The sequence below is a fragment of the Typopeltis vanoorti genome, chromosome 1, assembly GCF_054136105.1.
Source record: "Typopeltis vanoorti isolate ZY-2024b chromosome 1, IOZ_Tvanoo_1.0, whole genome shotgun sequence".
In the NCBI taxonomy this organism is placed as follows: Eukaryota; Metazoa; Arthropoda; class Arachnida; order Uropygi; family Thelyphonidae; genus Typopeltis; species Typopeltis vanoorti.
The window spans coordinates 73021134-73047592 of record NC_143549.1 but is presented as its reverse complement, the minus strand read 5'-3'; the positions used below and the strand labels follow the sequence as shown (position 1 = coordinate 73047592).

At 36.3% G+C, this 26459-nt stretch overlaps 1 protein-coding gene across 1 annotated transcript in view; it reads left to right on the top strand.

Moving 5' to 3' along the window:
- Cont (Contactin) overlaps positions 1-26459 on the top strand; it is a 458021-nt gene that overhangs the window by 291205 nt on the left and 140357 nt on the right. Inside the window, exon 14 of the mRNA XM_090391248.1 lies at positions 20057-20223. Coding sequence (XP_090247374.1) covers positions 20057-20223 — 167 coding nt within the window. The remainder of the gene's footprint in view (positions 1-20056; positions 20224-26459) is intronic.

Genomic DNA, 26459 nt, shown 5'->3' with positions numbered 1-26459 from the left:
ACTTTATTTAAGATGATAATCCATCTGCATAAAATGAAAATTAAGTTTAATATTTTACATTTGAATATCAGACTTAATATGCCTCTTCTTTAAAATATTATCCATATAGATGTCAGAATGGTAATTGTGTAAATCCTAACTCACACATGCTTTACATCATAAATTATTATTATTATTATTATTCAGGCCTCCATGGAGTCAAAAGACTCATCACGGGAGGTCCTTCCTCCCATGATGAGTCTTTGATGAGTCACAAAGTCTATCAAGACTCATTGTGGGAGGTCCCTCCTAGGAAACACAATGTCTATCATACCACTCCTTAAACTCATTGACCGTTCTCGCTCTCTATCAGTCAATGCATTCCATGGTTTAATTATGTATTTTATTACTAAACACTGAATCCAATCTGTATGATGGAAAATTTCCTTTTTCACCATGCAGATAAGATTTTGCGTTTTTAACTATATTTCCTGTGGTAGCATACATATAATTTTTCAAAATCAACAAAGACTTTGATATTAATAGTTACAATACTTGACTATCGATTTTAAATTAAAAATCGGATATTGACAGTCTGCAAACCAGGCTTGCTTCTCACCAGATTTCATTGCATAAACCTTCTCATCAGGAAATTATTCTAAATTTGGTCGCTTGGTGTCGCACGGATTAGATCGTCGGCTTGTCGAGAGCTCCTGAAAAGATTAGTATTATTTTGTGTTAACATTAGATATTTTACTAGAATTTTAAGTAGTATTGTTTGCTTTTTGTTTCTTGGTGTGTCTGCGCAATTTTTGCGTGTTTTCTGTTATTTTAATTATTATTTTTAAGAAAAGATAGCGTACACATGGCACCGATAAAGAAAAAAATGGCGGCCAGGTCGCCATGTTTGTTTAAGAGTTTTGATGTAAACGAATTTATGCAATGTGCTGTCTGTGAGATGTATGCCTTGCGAAGAGCGGTAGGAGTCTGGTTAGAAAGTGATAGTGGAGTTAATATGTGTAGAAAGTGTAAAGAGAATGAGGACTTCAAGCGTGTTTTGTGTATCGAGACTGATATCGTTAACGGTAGTCAGAATGTAGAAAATGGCGGTGTACTAGAGAATTGCGTGGTAGTGCCAGATAGGTGTGAGAGCGTCGCTGAAAGTGTAAATGAAGGTAGAAACACAGATGAAAATGAAAATGGTGAGATAAATGTGAGTAGCAAAATTGCCCGTTTGAATGGCGCAATACACAGAGCCAAAAGACAACTGGAGCGTATGGAAAAATGTGTGTTGAACATACCGACAAATAACCGGCGGAAGTCTGTGACGGCAAATAATAGAATGTTCATAAACGTCAATAAAATGAAGGAACGAGTGCTGTATGGGGATTCACTATTAAGAGGCGTAATAATTGAGAGTTTAACGAAGTCGTACCAGCCGGGTGCGAACATAAAGGACGTCAGCGAATCTATTCGACTGTAAAAACAGAGGGTGAAAGAGATGATAATCGTGGCAGGAACGAATGATTTGAAAGAGGACAAAATGGAAATGATAGAGGATGTGAGGGAGCTGTTTCAGGTAGCAAAAGAGAAGAGTGAGAGAGTTAGGATTGTGAGTATCTTATCGCGGTATGACAGCGAAGTGTTTAGGAGAAGGGCCATAATTGCCAATGACTTTATGCGTGGGTTATGCATGGAGAGTGGTGTGGAATTTGTGGATGTGTGGAATGAGTTCGATGGGTGAAAGGACTTATATAAGATGGATTGGTTACATTTGAATGGAGTTGGTGTACGGAGACTTGAAAGAGTGTTGATGAATGATATGGAAGTGGATGTACAGACTCAGGGAAACTAGATTTATTAAGAGGGGGGGTAGATATGCAGACTTTGGGGGTGGGCAGTTAAGTGTATGAATGAGTATATTATGCCCTGCGAGTACGACGGACAACAAATCAGAATGGGATAGTTAGTATAAGGCATCAAAGTAAGGATGGGACAAATGGGCTTCTGCGATTCATGTACACTAATGCCAGGAGTATTAGGAACAAGAAGGAAGAGTTTTTGGCCATGGTTGGCACTTCCAGGCCACAGGTTGTCGATATTAGTGAAACATGGCTGACAGAAGATGATAAAGCTAGTGGGATTGAATGCGATGGGTATAGCGTGTTCAGGAGTAACAGGGTGAATAAAAGGGGGGAGGAGTGTTATTGATGATAGCTGATGAGCTTCAGCCAAGGAGTATAGAAGTTGAACTGCAGGATGGGGAAAAAAGCACATTTGAGGCTGTTTGGTGTGAGATAGAATCTAGCAGAACAAAATATACAATTGGGTGCTGCTATAGACTGGGTGATGGAGTGGATGGTGGGGATAGTATGCATAAGCAAATAGAAGAAATGAGTGGAAGGAGGATAATTATTATGGGAGATTTCAATTATGGTAACATTGACTGGAAAGAGGAGAGGGCACATGGGAGGAAGGAATTGGATTTTATGCTGTTCTTAAGGGACAACTATCTAGGGCAACATGTATTGGAAAATACCAGGGGGCAGAGAGTGCTGGACCTAGTAATTGCAACTGAGAATGTAGCTGTAACAAACATGACCATGTTGCCACAAATTGGTGAGAGTGACCATAAGGTCATGACTTGGGAGGTGGCTAAAGGAGTCGAATTTACAATTAAGACAGGGTACATGTGGAATTACCGGGCTGGTAAGTATGACAAGCTTAGGTGTGTGCTTGGCTCAATGCCATGGCATGTAAAACTGCAAGGTCTGGATGTTGATAGTGCATGGGAGGTGGTTAAGAACTGTTTGCAGGAGGCAATGGTTGACTGTATACCAAGAGTCCGAATAATAAATCAGGTAGGGGTTAAATGGATGAATAACACTATTAAGCTTGAGCTGCAAAAAAAGAAACAATTGTGGAGGGAATTTAAGGAGAAGGGTGACCATCAGGTGCAGGAACAGTATAAAGCTCAGGCCAGGATGGTAACAAGGGTGGTAAGAAAAGCAAAAGCAGATTACGAAAGGAAATTGGCCATGCAGGCTAAAGAGAATCCCAAACAGTTTTTTCAATATGGCAAGTAAAAGGAAAAATGCTCATGGTAGAATGATCTTAAAAAATGCTGAGGGTAGGGAGGTAACCGAATCAGTAGATGTTGTGGAATTACTGAGCGAGCACTTTGCAAGAGTATATCATCCAGGTGGTCACTTTGCACAAATGGAAGAACCAACAGCTTATACTGGAATTGTGATGAATGAAGTAGAGGTAACTAGTCTATTACAGAACCTCAATGTCAATACATCTGTGGGATTGGATGGTATACCAGCTCGTGTCATACGTGAAGCGGCCTAAGAATTGTCAGTGCCCTTGACCATTTTGTTTAATTTGAGCCTCAGGACTGGGTCAGTCCCAAGGGGGGTGGAAAGAGGGGAAAATAGTTCCACTGCACAAAGGTGGTTCCAAGGCTGCTGTTGAAAATTACCGGCCAATCAGCATAACAGGAATCATTATCAAGGTCTTAGAGAAAATAGTCAAGAGGAAAATACAAGATTGGATAGAAGAAAATGGGATACTCTATCGGGGACAGCATGGTTTTGTGAAGGGTAGGTCATGCCTCAGTAACTTGCTCACTTATTATAACACAGTGACGGCTGAGCTGGATAAGGGTAATGGGTTTATAGTGATTCTACTGGACCTTGCTAAGGCCTTTGACAGGATACCACATGGAATTCTAATCAGTAAATTGCAGCATATGGGAATGGACATAGGGTTGGTGAGATGGATAGGAGGGTGGTTGACGGAGAGATATCAGAGAGTGGTTTACTCAGGAGTAGAGTCCACAAGACGGCCTGTGACTAGTGGTGTACCACAAGGATCTGTTCTTAGACCACTGCTGTTTAATTTGTTCATAAATGATATAGGAAAGGATCTGAGAGGAACAGTTCATTTGTTTGCGGATGATGCGAAGTTGGGTAGGGCAATACTGAATGCAGATGACGTCAAAATTTTGCAGGATGATTTGGATAGATTGGAGGTCTGGGCCAGGGAGAATGGATGTCAATTTAGTGTGGCAAAATGTAAGGTTATGCATTTTGGGGTGAAAAGATTGGAGGCAGTTTACTGCATTGGTGGAACCATGCTCCAGGAAATTGATGAGGCACGAGATTTAGGAGTGTTGGTGGATAAGGAATTGAAATTTAGGGGACACATTTCAAAAGTGGCCAAATCAGCTCATCAAATCACTTGGTTGCTGAAGAATACGTTGACAAGCAGAGACAAGCAGGTTATTGTTCCTCTGTATCGAGCCTTGATAAGACCCCATCTCGACTACTGTGCTCAGATTTGGTCACCTAGGTTTCTTCTTGATGGGGAGGAGGTGGAGAGGATCCAGAGTCAAGTGACTAAGATGATAGCAGGTCTGTGGAATGAACCGTATGAGAACAGGTTGAGGATTTGTGGGTTGCAAAAATTGGTTGATAGGCGGAGGAGGGGAGATATGATTGAGACATTCAAATTACTGAAGGGTTTCTATAAAATTAATTCAGAAGATATTTTTGAGAAAAGGGCTGGTTGTGGGAGGACTAGGGGGACATCCATGGAAACTGGGCAAAAGTGTGGTTAGTAAAGGTGTTAGAGCTGGGTTCTTTACTTTTAGAGTAGTGAATGAGTGGAATGCGCTCCCTGAGTCTGTGGTGGATGCTGTGACAGTGAATGAGTTTAAGACGAGGTATGATAGATACTGTATGAATGTCGAATAGTTGTGATGAATATGATTTGGGGCCTCCCTCGATGAGTCTAATGACTCCCTGGAGTTGCCCGTAATAATAATAATAATAGTAATAATAATTCTCGTATTCAGCTTTATTTCCCCTTCCCTGTCTATATATATATATATATATATATATAAACAGGGGAGGGGTAGCTCCATTCCAATAACCTGCAGTTCACAGCCCTTAACCAAACCTGAATTGTAAATGTAAAACTTATTATCATCAAATTCCTGACATGTTCCCTCAAGGGGTGTACAGGATATGAGAGTACTACATGAAAAACTTACATCATTACTAACTTCCTATCTACAATTTTCCTCTAAATCAATCTGTTATCTGTCAAGACTACAACATTATCAGCTCTTATATTTCTGTCTTCTAAGGCACTTTTTTTCCTGCCAACTTGATAGAGAACAAAGGCGGAAGGATGAAAAGAAAGAAGAGATAAGGTACATACTTGTCTAACACCAGTTTAACATTAAACCATCTTCCTGTACTTCCTTCAATTCTAACTGATGACTTTCAACTCAAATAACTGAAGCGTTTTGAATAGCTTTTCTCTTACCACTTTGTCATATGTCTATTAAAGATCTACAAAACTGAAATGCAGATCTCTTTTATATTCCCATGATTTCTCAACTATTTGTTGTAAAGTGAAAATCTGATCCTGACAGCCTCTATTTCACTTGAATCCAGGTTCTTCACCAAGCTTCCCTTCCACGATCCTTCTCAACTGTTTCTCAAGTATACTTGCATAAATATTACCAGGAACACTTGGTAGGGAAATACCTCTGTAATTCTCACATTCAGTTTTATTTCCCTTTTTATATATGGATACTACGAGAGCTGTATTGTGAACATCTGGAATTTATCCCTATGTCCAGGCTTTCTGAACTATGCAGTTCAGCCACTGCAACATTTTTATACCTTTATACGTGAGCATTTCTGGTCAAATGTCATCTCCTGCTGCTTTTTCAGATTTCAGGCTTTTGATGGCTTTTCTACTTCAAATATGGATATGTATTCCTGATTGCATGTCTGTTGGTGTTTTTTATCACTGTGCTGTCACTGCTTGTTTCATTTAGCACTTTTTCAAAGTAATTACCCCATACATTAAGGATATCTTTTTCTCCAGTTTTCATGTCCCCTTTGTCATCTCTAATTCCTTTTACACCACTCTTTCCTCCATTTCTGAGCTTCTTCAACAACTTACAGAATCTCTTGCCACCCCTCTTGATATTTATTTTCTATGTTCTTACCAAACTCTTCCCATGTTTTGTGTTTAGCTTTCTTACATTTTTCGCTGTGTTCTCTAAGATCATAAGCTGACTTATTTGCCAGGAACTTTCGATATGCTTTCTTCTTTACCTTGACTGCCTCTTTAACTTCCTGTCTCCACCACGGAGATCAAGTTTTTCCTATCTTTGCAGACACCCTAACCACATGCCTCTCTGGCTGAATCAATCAATGTTTTCTTCAGGGCTTGCCACTGAAGAAACATTGATATCAAGCATATCAACTCTTTCATTTTTTCATCATGTTTGTGTATTTTAGTCTACAGTTCACATCTGAGAGCTGCTCAACTTTTATTCACTTTAAAACTGTCTTACATGTTTTTCTTTGCATCATGAAGTTCAAATCCTCTGTACACTCTAGTGCCCTGCAGCAGTGAGAAAACATCGTTATCAACAATGTAGTCAATGGGACTTTTCTTATTCCTTGCCTCTTCTTTCCATGAATTTGTACACCTTTTTATGTTGGAATATTGTGTTAGTAATAACCAGTCCATGTTCTGAGCAGAAATCCAACAGGTATTTGCCATTATTATTAGCTTTGCTCTTTTCTCCAAATATTCCCAAAATATTTTTGTATATATGACAATCATTTTCTACTCTTTTATTTATATCCCCAACAAGAACTAACTATTCCTTTTTCATTGTGTCAGCTGCTTTCTCCAAATCCTCAAAAAATTCCTCCACTTCTACCTTAGTAGAACCGTCTGTGGGACTATAGGCACAAATAAGTCTCATTGTCTTGTTTCCCATTCTAATATTTGCCCACATCACTCTACTTGATATTGTCTGTCATTCAAGAAGATTAGCCTCATATTTAGGTTTAAATACTATAGCTACTCCTTTTCTCTGGTTGTTATTGCCTGAATATAACATTTTGTATTTATTGCTCAGAAAGATCTCACCAGTTTTTGTCTTTTTTATGTCATGAAAATTATGGAAACAACTCCTATGTTAGAGTAAAACTTCATTATCATCAAATTCCTGACATTCACCCTCAAGGGGTGTACAGAATATGATAGTATTACATGAAAAATTTACATCATTACTAACTTCCTACCTACAATTTTCTGCCAAATCAATCTGTTACCTGTCAAAGCTACAACATTGTCAGATCTTATATTTATATATCTATCTTCTAAGGCACTTTTTACTGTATCAATCCACCTATGTCTTGGTCTTCCTCTGGGTCTTTTTCCTGCCAACCTGGCAGAGAACACTTGTTTTGCTAATCTTTCCTCTCCCATTCTGCTTAAGTGACCATACCACCTCTGCTAACACATTACTGGATGCTGACGATGTCAATTTCTCTCCTAATATCCTCGTTTTTAATATGATATTGCCATTGATGCCATCTGTTCACACCTCTAATCTTTCTCAGGACTCTCATATCTGCGGCCTCTAGTCGTTGGTCAAGTGTTTTACTTCTGACCCAGCTCTCAGATCCATAAGTTAAAATTGGTTTGAACACTGTCTTGTATACAGATAATTTAGTGTTTTAACTAATTTCTCTCTTATTCCATATGAATTTAATCAGTTGACTTCCTACCATACCAACTTTGTTGATTTTATTGTCTGTTTCCATATTAAATTTACCATCTTCACTAAAAATCGTGCCTAAGTAGCTGAAATGTTTTACTTGTTCTATACGTTCTCCATTCACAATGCAGCTGATATTTTCAATGCCTCTGCCTATTTTCATTATCTTTGTCTTGTTACTGCTGACCTTCATACCATAACTATCACAACAGTTATTCAATTTAGTCAGGGAAACTTGCAGACTTGTAGTGGATTTATTTATAAGTTTAACATCATCTGCATAAAGCAAGGAGCTGACAATAACATCTCCAATTTTGATATCAGGTTTAATACTACTTTCCTTCATAATGTAATCCATAGAGATAATGAATAACAGAGGTGATAATGTACATTCCTGTCTGACACCAGATTTAACATTAAAATCTCCCTGTACTTCCTTCAATTCTAACTGCTGACTTACAACTGAAATAAAGTATTGCTTGATATAATGATTCACTGACACCATACAACTGTAGCGTTTTGAATAGCTTCTCTCTTGGCACCTTGTCATATGCTTTTTCCAGATCTACAAAACTTAAATACAGATCTTTGTTATATTCCCATAACTTTTTCAACTGTTTGTCATAATGTGAATATCTGATCCTGACAGCCTCTGTTTGGCCTGATTCCAGCTTGTTCTTCACCAACTTTTCTTCCACAATTCTTCTCAACCGTTTCTCAAGTATACTTGCATAGATCTTGCCAGGAACACTCAGGAGGGAAATCCCTGTATAATTCTCACATTCAGTTTTATTTCCCTTTTTATATATGGGTACTATTAGAGCTCTACTCCAATCATCGGGAATTCATCCTTCTGTTCAGGCCCTCTGAACTATGCAGTATAGCTACTGTAAAACATTATAGCTCCATACTTGAGCATTTCTGGTCTAATATAATTTACTCCAGCTGCCTTTCCATATATCAGACGTTTGATGGTGCTTTCTACTTCATGCATGGATATGTATTCCAAATTGCATGCCTGGTCAGTGTTTTTTATCACTGTGCTCTTGTCACTGCTGGTTTCATTTAGCAATTTTTCGAAGTAATTACTCCATACTTCAAGGATATCTTTTTCTCCAGTTTTCATATCACCTTTGTCATCTTTAATTCCTTTTACAGCACTCTTTCCTCCATTTCTGAGCTTCTTCAACAACCTCCAGAATATCTTGCCACCTTCTTGATATTTATTTTCTATGTTCTTACCAGTCTTCCCATCACTTTTGTTTAGCTAGTTTTATGCAGTGTTTAGCTTTCTTACATTTGTCTCTGTATTCTCTAAGAGCAAAAGCTGACTTATTTGTCAGGAACTTTTGATGTGCTTTCTTCTTTTTCTTCACTGCCTCTTTAACTTCCTGTGTCCACCAGGGAGTCTGATTTTTGTATCCTTGCAGACAACCTCACCACATGCCTCTCTGGCAGAATCAATCAATGTTTTCTTCAGAGCTTGCCACTGAATCTCCAAGATTTGATTCCTGTTTTCAGACTCTTCATTTTTTCTTGAAGAATGTTTGTATATTTTAGTCTACAGTTCACATCTGAGAGCTGCTCGACTTTTATCCATTTTAATACTTTAGTTTAATATAAACCAAAATAAACACTCGACATTTCAACCTTTATATGAAGGTCGTCATCTGGAGTATACACATATATACAAAGATACAAGCTGCACTACCATCTATATGGTATTCTAAAGTTACTGATCAACCATTAAAACTATTGGTCTGAACCACTGGTGAAAAAAAAAAAAAAAAAAACTTTTTTACATCAAAGCTAGAGTCCTGTTATTATTATTATCTGTTAGGTTACAAAATTAAGCTGGAGCGTAACATGCTCACCCAGAAAAATAATAAATAAATTACTTATATAACTAAATATATAAATTGCAACAAACTGGTATGGATAGAGGCCAATAAAAGCTGAAAACTTGCGTCGAGTCCTAAAGTCAGGGTTTGCTGGAAAACTAAGTGGGCTGAATGTGTGCCATCCCAATTCTTGGGATTTTAATGCCACCATTATTGTTATGATTAGGGTGGTTAATCAAAATTTCACAGGCTTCTTTAAATTTCTATTCATACCAAGTTTTAGTATGATGTAAAGAACAAGTACTTTTCCAATCAGTTTAGTGTTGGGTATTAAGAGCGTGATCTGAGAGACCTTCTTTCCCAAAATTGTTAAATTTAATGTGCTGTTTTTGTTATTTTTTACGGATAGGGATTGTACGTCCAGTTTCTCCAATATAAGGTAAGTTACAAGTGCAATAGATGCAGTAAATTCCAGGGTGTGCCAGTGGGGAGAGAGGATCCTTAGAGGAGTTGAATATGTTTTTTAATTTTAAAGGTGGTTTAAAAGTGGCATTAAGATTATAATGGTGTAAGATTCTATTAATTTTTTCTGATAACTCTTTAATGTATGGGATAGCTATGGTTTTATTGTAATGTATATTATTTTTGATTAAGTTTTATGAAGAACTTTATTAATAGTATTTTTGCTATAGCCATTATTTATAAATGTATTGCTAATAATTTTTAATTCTTGTTTAATTGCTTGTTCATTAGAACTAATTGTTAGCTCTGTTTTTGAGGGTGTTATGACTCCAAATTTTTATGAAGGATGGTGATATGAGTTAGTATGTATATATTGGCTGGTATGTGTAGGCTTGCGGCAAACAGTGAAGAATAGACTGCCTAAGGGCAGACATGTGACCAGTGTATCCAGGAAAAGGAGTGAGTTCTGATTTTTAATTTCAGTAGTAAATTGTATGCTCTCATTTTGTTTATTCAGTTGGCTAAGGAATGTGTTTAACATGTGGCCAGATAATGAAAACATCGTCAGCGTATCTAAGCCAAATTGCAGGTTTTAGAGTAAAGTAATCAAGAACATGTTGCTCAAAAGCTTCCATATAAAAGTTAGCAGTTGGGGGTGGGGTAGTGGTGAGCCCATAGCTGTACCTTCTTTTTGTAGGTAAAATTTATTTTGCCACACGAAGTAACCAGAATGTAGTACATGGACAAAGAGAGAGCCGTAATGTCTAGCAGAAATTTGTTCTGTAGGATAAAAATTGTGTCACTGATTGGTACATTTGTGAAAAGGGTAGAAACTTCAAAACTGACTAATAAATCATCTTTGCTGGGTGTTATGTTTTTAATTTTGTTTATGAAGTGTTGTGTGTTCTTTATATAGGAGGTGGAATGACCTACCAACTCCTTGAGTGTTGATGCTAATTTCTTGGCTAGGTGGTAATTAGGGTTGTCTATTGCCTCGACTATCAGCCAAAGCAGAACATCATGTTTGTGTACTTTTAGGGGGGGGGGGGGGGGCTCACCTCTATTACAAAAAAAAATGAAATCCTGCTTGCTTGTCCTTTTCAAAAAGTTTTGAACACATCTTTGCTCATCTCAGCTTCCACATATCTCTTTCATCCAGATGGTGGCACAGTATAAACATCACCTGTAATCCAAGCCAACTTTCTAGCTTTGTTCTTTCCTCTAACTGTTTTTATGCCTTTTGTCCTTTGCTAGAAAAGAAATTAGAAGAATCTTGAATAACTTAAATACTCCCAAAAAAAAAAAAAAAATCCTTCTAGTCTTAATGCCATTCCTCTACTCTCATTCTCCCCCCCCCCAAGCATGTACTTAAAACATGCTCTAGAACTAGCATCCATTTTATATTTCTGCTATACTTTTATACTCAGTTGGCATCTACCCCTATAGAGAGAGAGAAATCTATTAAACTGTTGGCCGGTTACGTTTTCTTTAGAACTCTTTAAAATAATGGAGAATGTCATTACTGGTGAATTTCTTCAACATCTGTAGATCCTAAAGTTAATCCTTAACAACCAGTAGGGGTTGGATAATTAAAGTCACTCATCACATGTAACTTTAATTATCCAAACATTGATTAGGTAGTAGTGAAATTTCAAGAAAGGAATAAAGCCAAATTTATTGAGCTGCTATGCGACAACTTCCTTATGCTGCATGCAACAGTAGAAACTTAAGGTCAAAGAGCATTAGACCTGATTTGTAAGGGGGGGGGTTAATAAAAGACCTGACTGTTTTTCCTCCCATTGTTGACAATGATCATGTTAAACTAACCTTAATAGTGGCTAAGTATATGGATATTCCATTTAGAAAAGGTCACGTGCTGAACTTAAAAGCAAGAAATTATGACCATCGGAGAAGAATACTAGGTTTGATTCCATGATATTGTTTGCTTGATGGTAAGGATATCAGCAGTGCATGGAATGATGCAAGTACAGCATGCATCTCTAGAGTTTGAAGAAGGTGGGAGTGAAATGGATCTGCATTCTTATTAAACAAGAGATTCTTAAGAAAAAGATGATGCGGAAGGAATACTGTGTAAATAAGAATGATGTCAATTATGAAAATTATAAGGTGCAGGCCTGAAGATTTACAAATGTTGTATGGAAAGCTAAGCATGAATGTGAAAATATACTGGCTCTGCAAGCTAAAGACAACACAACAAAATTATATTGTCATGTTGTAAGTAAAACAAAGAATTAATATGAAAGAATAACTCTAGTCAGTGTGGGTGATATGTGTGTGGCATCATGCAGAAAAGCATTGTCCAACTACTGAGTGCCCATTTTGTTAAACAGTATCAACCTGGCTTGCACGACATAGAACTCAATGCTATTTCTGCACCAGAGGAAGAAATTCAGGTATATGACAGAAGCACTACTGGTACATAAACAGAATATGAATTTGGCAATAGGGACTGATAGAATATCAGTATGGATGCTAAAAGTGTGTTCAGCTGAACTGGATATTCCTTTGACCTGGCTGCATAATTTGAGTTTGAAAATAACAAACTATCATTAGTGGCTTGACAGGAAACAGTCTTTTACAAGCATACAAACAATTCATCTGTTTGTATTCTAAACAGAGCTGCATGATGTTACATCGCTAACCACGATATCATTTCACTGAAGAAAGGTAAACATGAGTGCAGAAATAAATTACAGGTATAAATTTACAATGTCATACAAGAAAACTTAATTTATAAAATCCTATTAAAGATATCATTAGATAGATGTAGTATCTAGAAGGTATTAATTAATGAAAAAAGGAAAAAAAACATAATGTGTTATTCGGATCAAACTTTCCCATATTTTTGACAAGGATATGCAGTCATTCTGGTTCAAGTTAGGGCATTGAAGTAAGGCCTCAGCACCCTCTTTGAATAAGCATTCAAATTTATATCGACATCTGTGTAGAAGGCGAGTTTTTTTTCTCTGTTCTGTGTTTCGTCAATCCAGACTTATCAGATTTGTTGTGAAAAATATAAGATTGATGTTCTTGTATTCTTTTTTCTATAGAGCATCTCTTCCTGCTATATACCAAGTTCGTGATTGCTATCTTTCTTACTTTGGACAAACCGGATGCTCTATGGAAAAAAAAGAACACAGATGTTAATATATAACTTTGAACGCCTATTCAAAGAGAGTGCTGAGGCCTTACTTCAATGCCCTAACTTGAACCGGAATGACTGCATATCCTTGTCAAAAATATAGGAAAATTCGATCTGAATAACACATTAATTTTTTTTTCTTTAATTAATACCTTCTAGATACAAATCTGTCTAAGGATATCTTTAATATGATTTTATAAATTAAGTTTTTTGTATGACATTGTAAATTTATACATGTAATTTGTTTCCGCTCTCTTATATTTATCTTTCTTTAGTGAAATGATATCGTGATTGGCGATATAACATACACGGCTCAAATTTTGAATGATCAGTTGTTTGTATTCTACCTTGTAAAAGACTGTTTCCTGTCAAACCACTGATGATAGTTTGTTATTTTCAAATGAAATATCTGACAATATATTAAATATTCAAAGAGTAGTATAGACATTGATGTGTCTAACTGTTGACCTATTAGTATCTCTGTATTGATGAAGATTTGGGATAAGTTTGGTAAAAGATTGCTTATTGAAGTGGATGGACAGAGAATCTATAATTTGCAATGAACAGCACAGTTTACTAAGAGGTCATGTTGAATAACTTGCTCACATTTTATAATGGTGTGATGGTCAAATTAGACAAAGGAATGGATACACCATAATATGCTTGGATTTTGCTAAAGCTTTTGACAAGATTCAACATGGAAGGCTGTTGCATAAGTTGGAAGTATTGAATTGGATTATAAACTTAGTTTGAATGGGAGGATGGCTGACAGAAAGTGGTGTATGAGGGAAGGGGATAAGTCTGCAAGATTTAAAGTGACCAGATGGCATACTCCAGGAATCTGTCCTTGGTCCATTGTTATTCAAAATTTATATTAATGACAGTGGGGTGGATTTTAACAAGAAACATAGAGCTCCTTGCTGATGATGATGCAGAGTAATCAGAATGCAACTGACATGCAATACTCGCAGAATGATTTGAATAAGTTGGAATTGTTGGCATTTTAAAATGGCTGTCAGTTCAGTAAAGTTGTGTACTTTGATGTAATTAGATATCGAGTAGTATATTATATTTTTGAGATTATACTAAAACAGGGCTCGTCAATGTGCAACTTCAACTTTTAGCCTACATGTATGACAAACGTATGCAGCCAACACGTCTCAGTTTAGTTTGCCTGAAAATCATGAGCAGAGCATGCATATTGCAGGTGTTATGGCAGTGGTGAGTATAAAACACAGGAACAAAATAATATCCATGTGTTCAATGTATGGAGTATGGATTTATTCAAATTTGCAATCACATCAGGTTATTACTTCACATGGAATGATAAAAGATATAAACAAGAGGAAAGAACAGCAAAGGACTCACCCTTATCAAATAACCTAGCCAATTTTTTTCTTGAACACCTTGAAGAAAGAATTTTCACTTTTGACCCAAAACCAACAATGTGGCTATGGTACATTGATGAAGCTTTTGCAGTTTGAAGCCACACAGAACCAGAACTCCATGCATTTCTACAAAAAAACCAACACCCAACATCCTTGTCAAGTTCACGCTAGAAAAATAATCATCAAACGGTATTTCCTTTCTTGATGTACACATCCAACATAAGCAAGATGGATCTATTTCCACTTCTTTCTACCAAAAACAAACTCTTTTTAGGTCGTTATATTCACAATAAATCAGCTCACCATCTATCTCAAAAATATGGCATCATAAAATCGTTAGTATCCAGAGCACACAAGATTTGTTCTTTGGAAGAATCTCTAAACCAAGAATTGGAAGTCGTCAAAGAAACAGCCTTACTAAATGAATATAATCCAATAGTAAGCCAAAAAATAATCAACCTCTCTCTTATAAATCGACCCAGACAAGAAGCCTTCAGGACTCCTATACCATATATTAAAGGCATCTCTGAACATGTGGCTAAAATTATGAAAAAATATCAACTCTCTGCTACCTATAAAAGGTAGCAGAGAGTTGATATTTTTTAATGTAATGCCCATCAACCAACTTCACAACTTGCTACCCTCTCCAAAGGACAAACTCTCACCAATGATGCGACCTGATGTATACAAAGCATCATGTTCATGTAACTTGTCTTACTATGAACAAACAGAAAGATCTATAAATAAATGTATCTCTGAACATCAAGACCACATCCATCTCATCAAACCTCACAAGTCTGGCCTTGCACAACATGGCATTGAAAATGTTAACTACAGGATCCAGTGGCAAATCGCTAAGCTACTACATAGATCTATATATAAACATGAACGTTTATATAAAGAAAGTGCTGAAGTCTTACTTCATAGACCTAATATTAATTGGAACGGCTGTCTCACTATTCCAAAAGCTTCGGAAATTATTATCTTCAGTTGTATTAAATAAATTTATCTGTTATATTTTAATTTAATTGAGTTTTAATTTCAACCCATTGGTTTTAATCCATTAGCATGCAACTGCATATGTAGAGGGATTCCAATTTAAGCATGTGCACTACTGTTTTTTCAATTCATTTCCTATTGTTTTTTGATAATTGTGCTGATGATGTCTTATGATACATAAGACGAAATATTTACATAATAAAAAATTATTTACTGTGGCATAGGTGTTATTCTATAGCTATGGATACTCCACAGTTTCATTATATAAGAAATGTATGGAGTAGCTTATTGGACACACATAAATTTGAAAATATTTGGTTTGGAGTTCTTTCAGTTTCTGGTTCAATGTATTTCTACAAACATATAATTTAGAACCTGAACTGTAGGAAAAATAAACCAAGAAACCATCTGAACAATACGAGTTTCTCAGCATGTTTAAAAATGAAAATGAGCGTATTCGCCTGATGTTGAGAGATGTATTCAAGAAATTTAGCAGCAAAAGTCATAGTAATTCATACCTAATTGGATGTTTATTGCTTTTTTAAGTATTAATAAATATTTCTATATATATATATTAATAAAACATCTTCCCACTTTATTCCATTCAAAAAAAAAAAAAATCTTCCCCCCCTTCCTTCTTCCAGCTTGAACTGAGGTACATGCAACCTTTGCATTTTTTTTCTTTTTAATTAGATCAAAAATGGCTCTTCACTCAAAAGGTTACTGATCCCTGTACTAGAAGATTTAGATTTCGTATATAGGAAGTTAAAGTTCAAGATCTGTAATAAACTGCAGATACAACTCAGAGGATAATTGCAGTGCTGAAATGATAATTGACACATAAGGAAGTCATTTTGCATCTTCACAAGGCTTTGATACAACTTTGTTTGGATTATTATCCGTAGATCTGGTTTCCAAGGTTTTTTATTTATTTGTGTAGGGTTCCCCCCGTTCCTCAGCCGTCCCCTTAGGACTGGCTGAGCCCTCCTAATGAAGGATTAAGTACTATATTCTATGACCATAGTAGCCTGTGTGCTCACGGGGCCAGTTTTCCTGCTTGCAGGATGAAAAACCCCAGATAAACTGTGGGAAAAACCCTGCTGTCCAATCCCAAGACCAGCTAACTTGGCTGTGGTTGAGAAAGATCCTTAAACTCCTCACGTCATCGATGGGAATCAAACCTAGGACACTCCTTCCCCAGGCATATGGTTGCGAAGTGCATAGCCACATGGACTGGTTTCCAAGGTGATACACATACATTGGAGAGAGAGAGTGCAAAGGACAATGATAAAGATGTGGAATGTAGCTTGAGGAAAAATTGAGAATTTGTGGACCTACAGACACTAGCAAACATGAGAAAGGAAGGTGATATGATAAAGATCTACAAACTTTTGAAAGGGTCATTCAGCATACTAGTAGATGAAATTTTTAATTTTATGGAGGATAAGTGCCTCCATAGTGTAATTGGAAAAACGACAGTATGTTGCTCCATTCAATTGGAAAAGGCCTAAGTTTGATTCTCGTCGTGATGGGAGGAATCTTTTATGGACTTTTTCAATCGAAGGTGAGTTAGCTGATCTCATACGGAGGTAGCAGGGTTTTTTCTCCTGGAAACTCGGATTTTTCGTCCTGCATACAGACAAATCGGCCCTTCAGAACACATGCAATTTACAGACAAAAAATACTAGCTGTGGTGGTGGTGGTGGGCAGTAGATGGCGCTGATGTATATGATTGGTAGTAGAGAATTGGTGTAGTGGTGAATATGGAGAGTTGTACAATAGGTGTCCTCCTGCGATGAGTCTTCGGTCTCCTTGGAGGTGTCACGAATAATAATAATAATAAGAGAGTATTTATGAATGCTTGCTTTTTCTCTTGTGGAACAGTGTGTAACTGGAATGGCTTGCCTTTGGAAATTCTGAGTGCAGATAGTGTGAATGAATTCAAGAGAAAGTATGATGTGGTGTGAGTGATATCTGGTTTCCTTTGATGAATTCCTAACTTCCTGCAGGTCTCTTGTCATAATCAATTATCTGATTTTATCCCCCCCCCCCCAAGGGGTGTTTGGGTTGGTATGATTACATGATTCAGTGTACATTATTATTAATCTCCTATCAGCAATTTTCCTCCAAATCAGTCTATCTTGTGATCATTCCAATATTGTCATATCTAACATTTTATGCTTCTAAAATACTTCTGACTGAATCAGTCCACCTAGACCTTGGTCTTCCTAAGGGTCTCTATCCTGCCATCTTGGCATCAGACACCTGGTTTGCTAACCTTTCTTCACCCATTCTATTCAAGTGGCTCTACCACCTTAGATTAGCTCTGCTGACACATTCTTGAATGCTGATAACGTCAAGTTTCTTTCTAATATTTTTCTATTATTCTGCCATTGATACTATTGGTTCACTCCCCTAATTTTTCTCAGAACCCTCACATTTGTGGTCTAGTCTTTGATCAAGTGCTTTATTCCTAACCCAAATTTCAGAGATCCGTAACTTAAAGCTGGTTTAACCCCTGTCTTGTATATTGCTAGTTTGGTGTTTTGGCTAATTTCTCTCTTATTCCATATAAATGTATTCAGCTGGCAACCAACTTATTCTGTTGTCTATTTCCAGATTTAACCAGCCATCTTCACTAAAAACTGGTGCCTAAATAGCTAAAATATCTCCAATATGTTCTTTCTGTCTTATTTCAGAACTTCTTGATGTCTCTGGAATCTACAGAATACTGTCGATTCCAGGATGTTTGTAGATGGGTTGTGGTCTTTATGAGAGTGGAATAAACTTTGTATAGTCAAAATAGACTTGAAAGCCATTTTAGTGTCATGAGTTTTAAGGGGACTAATGTTCTTTATAGAAAATCTACCAATGGAAACTGAATTCCTGTAGTGAATGTCAGGATTTTGCTGTGGTGTAGGATTATAGAATGCAGTTTGTGTACAAGTTTCTTTGAATATCTGTTGTGAACAAGTTGAGGGGGGGGGATAGAATTTGTAGTTCTTCATTCAGTTTTTCTTCATCTCTTATGATGGAAACCACCTCTTTTGGAGTGTCACAATACCTAGTTTTTGTTATAAGTAGTGTAGAGAAGATAAATTGAGGTAATGACCTATGCAAGTAGGTTTGTGATATACACCAAGCGAGAAGCCTTTTCAGCATTTTTTGATAATTAAAACATCTAGGAAGAGTAATTTTCTATCACTTTCTAGTTCCAATGTAAATTTCATTTTATGGTGGAATGAGTTGAGAGAGAGAGAGAGGAAAAACCCTAGGCTAGCTATAATGTGTGATTGCACAATGGAAATTTCAGATAGTTTTGGGGAAAAGTGTGCAGAGTTCTTTATGAAGGAGTTCATATGTCTGATATGGTTTTTTAATAAAATAGAAAGAAGCTTGAATAAAAGATATGTAGGTGAAGTGATACCATCCACTATCATGAAACACCTGTGTCATGAACCTTTGGTACTCTGTATAGTCGTGAGGGTTAAAGGGTGCATAGATTTAAACTTTTTCATAAGATCTGTAGGCCAGGTGAGCATTAGTGTCTTCATGATTTGTCCAAGTAGGATCATGGTCTATGTATAAAGTATAAATAAGTGGATGAATCTGAAAGCAAAGTACAATCTTTGACATGTAGTCAGCTATATCCATGATAACCATTATGTTGCTTTTGTCAGCTTTCATAATGATAATTTTCATACAGTGTAATTAGAAAAAACTGTTTTATTAGGTTGTGGCTGTCTCCAATCTTGACAGGGAAGAAAAGACCTACCTGGTGTATACCAGGTCCCTTGCAGCTGCAAATTGTCCTACTTTGGCCAAACAAGCAGAACAACAAATATCAGGATTTCAGAACACCAAGACTACATCCGGTTTCACCAGTACAGCCGCTCTGGGCTGGCAGACCATGCCTTAGATACCCACCGTAAAATTCGTTGGAAGAAGACAAAAATAATCCATCGCAGCAAGTTTAAATACGAAAGATTATTCAAAGAATCTTCAGCAGCTCTAAAAAACGTTCCTAACCTCAACAAATTTGGGTGCATGAAACTGCCCCAAATTTGGGAGACTTTCATTATGAGAACTTCAGCCCAACGGCCAAGACTACCAAATTAGCCCGCAAGAGGGCACCATTAGGACTTTAGGAACAAAATTAGTGTCTTAATTTCTGCCTCATTTGCTTTGTTAGTTCCTGTAGTGCACATACCATATCTTTATGTTCCTGAAGATGACAATGTGACATTGTCGAAATATAGAAGTGATTCATTAAAGTTATCTTTAATTAATTTACTTTATATGCGTTGTTAATTCCGTAAATTAATTACCAGTTATGTCTAACCAACGTATAAGTCTTACCACTAGAAAGGGAAGAAAAGAAAAATGTGAGTCACCTGTAAAATTTAAGACTGGAAACAGACTAGTGCTTGATTATGATAAGTAAAAGCAAGCATAATGGTTATCTATTATATTTTTCCAAACCTGGCAAAAAAAAAAAAAAACTACTGTTACCATTAAAATAAAACATGCTTAAATGCAATTGTGCATTTAGTTGTGCTTATAATTGTTTTAAGGCATATTACTATTAATGTACTGATTATATGAGTATAATTATTTACAGGTCAGCCACGCTTAATACAGCCACCATTACCCAGAATCCAGGCTTTAGTTAATGAATCACTGCAGCTGAAATGTGAAGCTCATATTAGTGAAACATTGGATCTTGCTTACATATGGCTTCAGAATGGACTTCGTATTAATTATGGCAAGCAGCCACAATTCTCAGTGGTAAGTAAAATACTTGATGTGCTGTCATCAATTTCCTTGGACTATTTTGTGTAGCATTCAAAATGTTGGTAAATTTTTGGTAATAACATGATGGTTAATTTGAAAAGTCTTTACCAACATTATTTTTATTAATTATTTAGCAGACCATAATATTATGATCATTTTGAAATATACCAAATGTAAGATGAATCTTTAATATGATTCTCAGAATCTTTTGTCAGGTGGCCACATTGTACTGGCTGTTTTAATATCTGAAACATGATCTTTCTGATTCTTGTCCACAGCAGAGAAGCAGCAAAGTGTTCTGTAACTGTTGTCATTCCAGAATGTTGTACCAACATAGCTCCCATATAGGGAGGGGTGTTTGTCATATTTGTAATAAATTGTAGTGAGAATAGTTCAAACACAGAGAGTAACATCCCCAGCTTGCAGTTGACTCTCACTATGGCAAACACTGCTATAGCAAACTCACTCAGTATTATTCAAACCTCAGTTAACTGACTATCTTGTATAACCAAATTACAAATTTCAGAATAGTTCAGTTCCATTTTTTGCCACCAGAGGTGCTATTGACCTGATATTGGTTATGATTCCTTTGTTTTGTGTATGTATAATTGCAACATTTCACTTAAAAAAAAAAAAAAAAAAAACATGATTTGTTTTTAATTTTTCTCCTTATATTAGAAGTGTTCCAATTAAACTATATTGCATCAAGTTTAAAGGCATGCAGGCTGATATGAAATATTTTTTATTTCTTTTATACTTTTTATGTTAAATTTAGTACTCAGTAATATGGTAACCCACTAAGTAACTAAGAGCAGCAAGTTTAGAGGGTAGCAACAACTGATTATTATTATTATATGGTATCTCTATGGAGTCTAGAAACTCATCATGGGAGACTCAAACCAACCATCATACACACAAATCCTATCATACCTCTCCTTGAATCCATTCACTGTCAGGGGACTCGCAGCCACTTCTAGCAATCCATTCCGCTCACTCACCACTCTCCAGTGTGTGTGCAGACCGCAAAAAATCTGGTCTGCACTCTTACACAACTTCCACAGATGGCCCCTCAATTTTTGTCATATATTGAGAAATTTCCTTTGCATCAATTTTATAAATCCCTTTAATATCATAAAAGTTTCTATCATGTCCCCTCTTTTCTGCCTATCAACTAAACTTTGTAACCCACAAACCTTCAACCTATCCTCATAGGGAGCATTCTACAAGACCTGTCACAAGTGACTAATGTTGTGCAGACCTTAGTCACTCATCTCTGAATATTCTCTACCACCTCCTAGTCCCCAAGAAATCCAGGTGACAAAATACCCTCAAATACTCTTTCTCATACCTTCAAAAATTAATAACTGGATATACGTTCTTTTATTTTTTTATTTCTTATTTGAATTTAACTTAGTTTAATAAAGCAATCATAATATAAACACTCGTGAACAAAATATTCTGATAGTTACTTGTTTGTCATCTGCTAATGACAAACTTTGTCATTAGAAACTTTTAAAAATATTAAAGAAATATCACCACTTCGCAAGGGAAAAAATACAGACCAAACATTTGGGAAAACTTTTTTTCCCTCACTTTTCTGTAGTATTAGGTGCAAATATGACTGTAACATGATATATCATATTGTCTTTTGTAAACCAAACAGTTTTTGTAAACCAAACAGTTTTTGTAAAATTGACATAAATCAATGAATCATCACTGTTCAGTTCTACAATTCTACAATCAGTATTCCCATTTTTTTACTTCAAACTTTCATGTGCTCACTCAGTTAGGAAATATATATAATTCTTCCTCTTTTATAAAATGTCATCAACTACACAAATTAAATTGCATTAAATTTATAAAAAACAAGTTGCACAAATATAGTGAGTTGCCACTATAAATTGTTATTTGTGCACTATGGAAAAAACTTCCCATTTCCTAGTGCAAACTTTAGTTTGCTTCTTTATCTAAACTCAAGAAGATGAAAGCTATGTTTTGCACCTCTGTTTTCTTTGTATATCCATATTCGTGTGACTTAAGCATTGCATATTGCTTTTAAATTTCACTAAGATTTCACATTCCAAACAAAAATGCACTCCAGGCAATCCTCATTTTCTTTATCAGTCATTTTTCTGTATCCATTACATTAATAAATTATCATCATCGTCAAATTCCTGCCATGTACCCTCAAGGGGTGTACAGGATATGATAGTACTACATGAAAAAAATTACATTATTATTAATTTCCTATCTACAATTTTCTTCCAAATCAATCTGTTACTTGTCAAGACTCCAACATTATCAGATCTTATATTTCTATCGTCTAAAGCACTTTGTACCGTATCAATCCACCTATATCTTGGTCTTCCTCTGGGTCATTTTGCTGCCAACCTGGCAGAGAACACTTGTTTTGCTAATCTTTCTTCGCCCATTCTGTTTAAGTGACCATACCACCTGAGATTAGCTCTGCTAACGCATTCCTGGATGCTGACAATGTTAAGTATTTTCCTAACATCCTCGTTTTAAAAATGATATTGCCATTGATGCCATCTGTTCACGTCTATAATCTTTCTCAGGACTCTCATATCTGTGGTCTCTAGTCTTTGGTCAAGGGTTTTACTTCTGACCCAGCTCTCAGATCCATAAGTTAAAACTGGTTTGAACACTGTCTTGTATACAGCTAATTTAGTGTTCCGACTAATTTCTCTCTTATTCCATATGAATTTATTCAATTGACTTCCCACCATACCAGCTTTGCTGATTCTGTTGTCTATTTCTATATTTAATTTACCATCTTCAGTAAAAATCGTGCCTAAATAGCTGAAATGTCTTACTTGTTCCACAGGTTCTCTATTCACAACACAGTTGACATTTTCAATGATTCTGCCTATTTTCATTGTCTTTGTCTTTTTATTGCTGACCTTCATACCATATCTATTACAACAGCTATTCAATTTAGTCAGAGAATCTTGCAGACTTGTAGCAGATTTATTTAGAAGTATAACATCATCTGCATAAAGCAAAGAGCTGACATTAACATCTCCAATTTTGATATCATGTTTAATACCACTTTCCTTCATAATGTGATCCATATAGATAATGAATAACTGAGGGGATAATGTCCATCCTTGTCTCACACCAGATTTAACATTAAACCATCTTCCTATACTTCCTTCAATTCTGACTGCTGACTTACAACTCAAATAAAGACTAAGTATTGCTTGATATAAAGCCCCATTGACACCATATAACTGCAGCATATTGAATAGCTTCTCTCTTGGCACCTTGTCATATGCCTTTTCCAAATCGACAAAACTTAAATACAGATCTTTGTTATATTCCCACGCTTTCTCGACTATTTGTCGTAAAGTGAAGATCTGATCCTGACAGCCTCTATTTGGCCTGAATCCAGCTTGTTCTTCACCAAGCTTTTCTTCCACAATTCTTCTCAACCGTTTCTCAAGTATACTTGCATAGATCTTGCCAGGAACACTCAGTAGGGAAATACCTCTGTAATTCTCACATGCAGTTTTATTTCCCTTTTTAAAAATGGGTTACTATGAGAGCTCTACTCCAATCATCGGGAATTCGTCCCTCTGTCCAGGCTTTCTGAACTATGCAGTGCAGCCACTGTAAGACTCTTATACCACCATACTTCAGCATTTCTGGTCGAATATCATCTACTCCTGCTGCCTTTCCACATTTCAAGCCTTTGATGGCTTTTTCTACTTTAAATATGGATATGTATTCCTGACATGCCTGGTCAGTGTTTTTTACCACTGTGCTGTCATCACTGCTTGTTTCATTTAGCAGTTTTTCAAAGTAATTACTCCATACTTCAAGGATATCTTTTTCTCCTGTTTTCATTTCACCTTTATCATCTCTAATTCCTTTTACAGCACTCTTTCCTCCATTCCTAAGCTTCTTCAACAACCTCCAGAATATTTTGCCACCTTCTTGATATTTATTTTCTATATTCTTGCCAAAGTCCTCCCATGACTTTTGTTTAGCTAGTTTTACACAGTGTTTAGCATTCTTGCATTTGTCTCTATATTCTCTAAGAGCACAAGCTGACTTATTTGACAGGAACTTTTGGTATGCTTTCTTCTTTTCCTTCACTGCCTCTTTAACTTCCTGTGTCCACCAGGGAGTTCTGATTTTTTTATCCTTACAGACAACCTCACCACATGCCTCTCTGGCAGAATCAATGTTTTCTTCAGAGTTTGCCATTGAATCTCCAAGGTTTGATTCCTGTTCTCAAACTCTTTCATTTTTTCTTCAATAATCTTTGTGTATTTTAGTCTACAGTTCACATCTGAGAGCTGCTCAACTTTTATTCGCTTTAAAACTTTCTTACGTTATTCTTTTCAATATGAAATTCAGTTTTATCCTGCTCAAGACTAAATAGTGATCACTTCCAATTTCAAATCCTCTGTACACTCTGGTGTCCTGCACCAGGGAGAAAACATCGCTATCAACAATAACATAGTCAATAAGACTTTTCTTATTCCTAGCCTCTTCTCTCCATGTGAATTTGTGCACATTTTTATGTTGGAACATGGTGTTAGTAATAACCAGTCCATGTCCTGAGCAGAAATCCAACAGATATTTGCCATTATTATTAGCTTTGCCCTTTTCTCCAAATTTTTCCAAAATATTTTTGTATGTCTCACAATCATTTCCTACTCTGCTATTTAGATCCCCAACAAGGACCAACTTTTCATTTTTTTTTGTGTCAGTTGCTTTTTCTAAAGCCTCAAAAAATTCCTCCACTTCTACTTTAGTAGAGCCTTCTGTGGGACCATAGACACAAATAAGTCTCATTGTCCAGTTCCCCATTCTCATATTTGTCCACATTACTGTACTTGAGACTGACTGCCATTCAAGATTAGCCTCGTATTTTGTGTTGAATACTATGGCTACTCCTTCTTTTCCTTGATTGTCATTGCCTGAATATAACATTTTGTATTTATTGCTCAGAAATATCTCACCAGTTTTGGTCTTTTTTGTTTCAGTCACCCCTATTATGTCAATCTGGTACTTATCCAGTTCCTCAGCTAGCTCCATTTCTTTGCCATTCAGGCTTCGTACGTTGATAGTACCGATCTTTAACTCTGGTGTTGTTGAGTTGGGGTTTATTTTCAGATTTGTTCCAGTAGCTGACTTTTCACTGTTCGCCCTGGTTCCCTGGCGAAAACAACGGGGGGCCTTGTTTAAACGGGCGACGCCCCAGCCGGCATGAAATTTTGTCATGTTGTACCATCATTCTATATTTTGGTTTAACCAATAAGAATACAATTTGGTCGGCTAAATCCCAAATTGCCAGCCCATCCTCGTCTGTTCAGAATCCAAGTAGATACCCAACAGGGTGCACCACGAGAAGGTGAGGATTGGACATTAGGTCAGAAGCCCTGGTCGGTTCTCTGCATTCCTTTAAAGGCTATGTGGAGGTCTCCTCTCCACATAGCCTTTTTTTTAATGAAATTTGTGACATTACCATGAGCACTAATATTGTGATAACAAAATTCATATATCAGGCACAATGATGCCTTAGCACATGCTCGGACATTACAAGAAAACATCATTCCAGGGGTCTCTGTTATGCAAAGAAATCCATTATCTCAAGACCCTATTAATATCTCAGGTTATTCAGATAACACAGAGGTCACCATAATAACAAATTCCTGAAAAAAATCTTCTCAGATCTGTAAAAATAAATTACAAATAAAATTTAAATGAAAATAAATTAACTAAGAAATGCAGTAAATACAATATAAAATTACATAAATAAACAAATTATATTTAAATGATATTGACAAAAATTAAATTTAATAAAAAAGAGAGCTATTGCTTGCTATTTTTCAGAATGAGATTCTCCAAATCTTGGTAATGGATTTGTGTGGTATAGGAGCACTTCAGTGCTCTCTCTCTCTCTCTCTGAACAACCACTAAAACTTAAACTGACACTGATGTAATAGGCTTATGTTGGACCTGAAGATATTGCAGTCCTTCTATGAATGCCTTGGAAAATTAGCCTTCCTAGACATCCTGCTTTCTCTTATTCCATCTGAAATACTTAGTGTCTGTTCACTTTAAACCCACCTTCACAGGCTGTTACAACAACAAGATTCACTTCATCATCATCTATAACAAAAATCATGCTCCATCAAATTCTTATTTAATAGAGCACATGTTGTCTTCTCCAATCCTAAGGCTCTCTTACAATAACT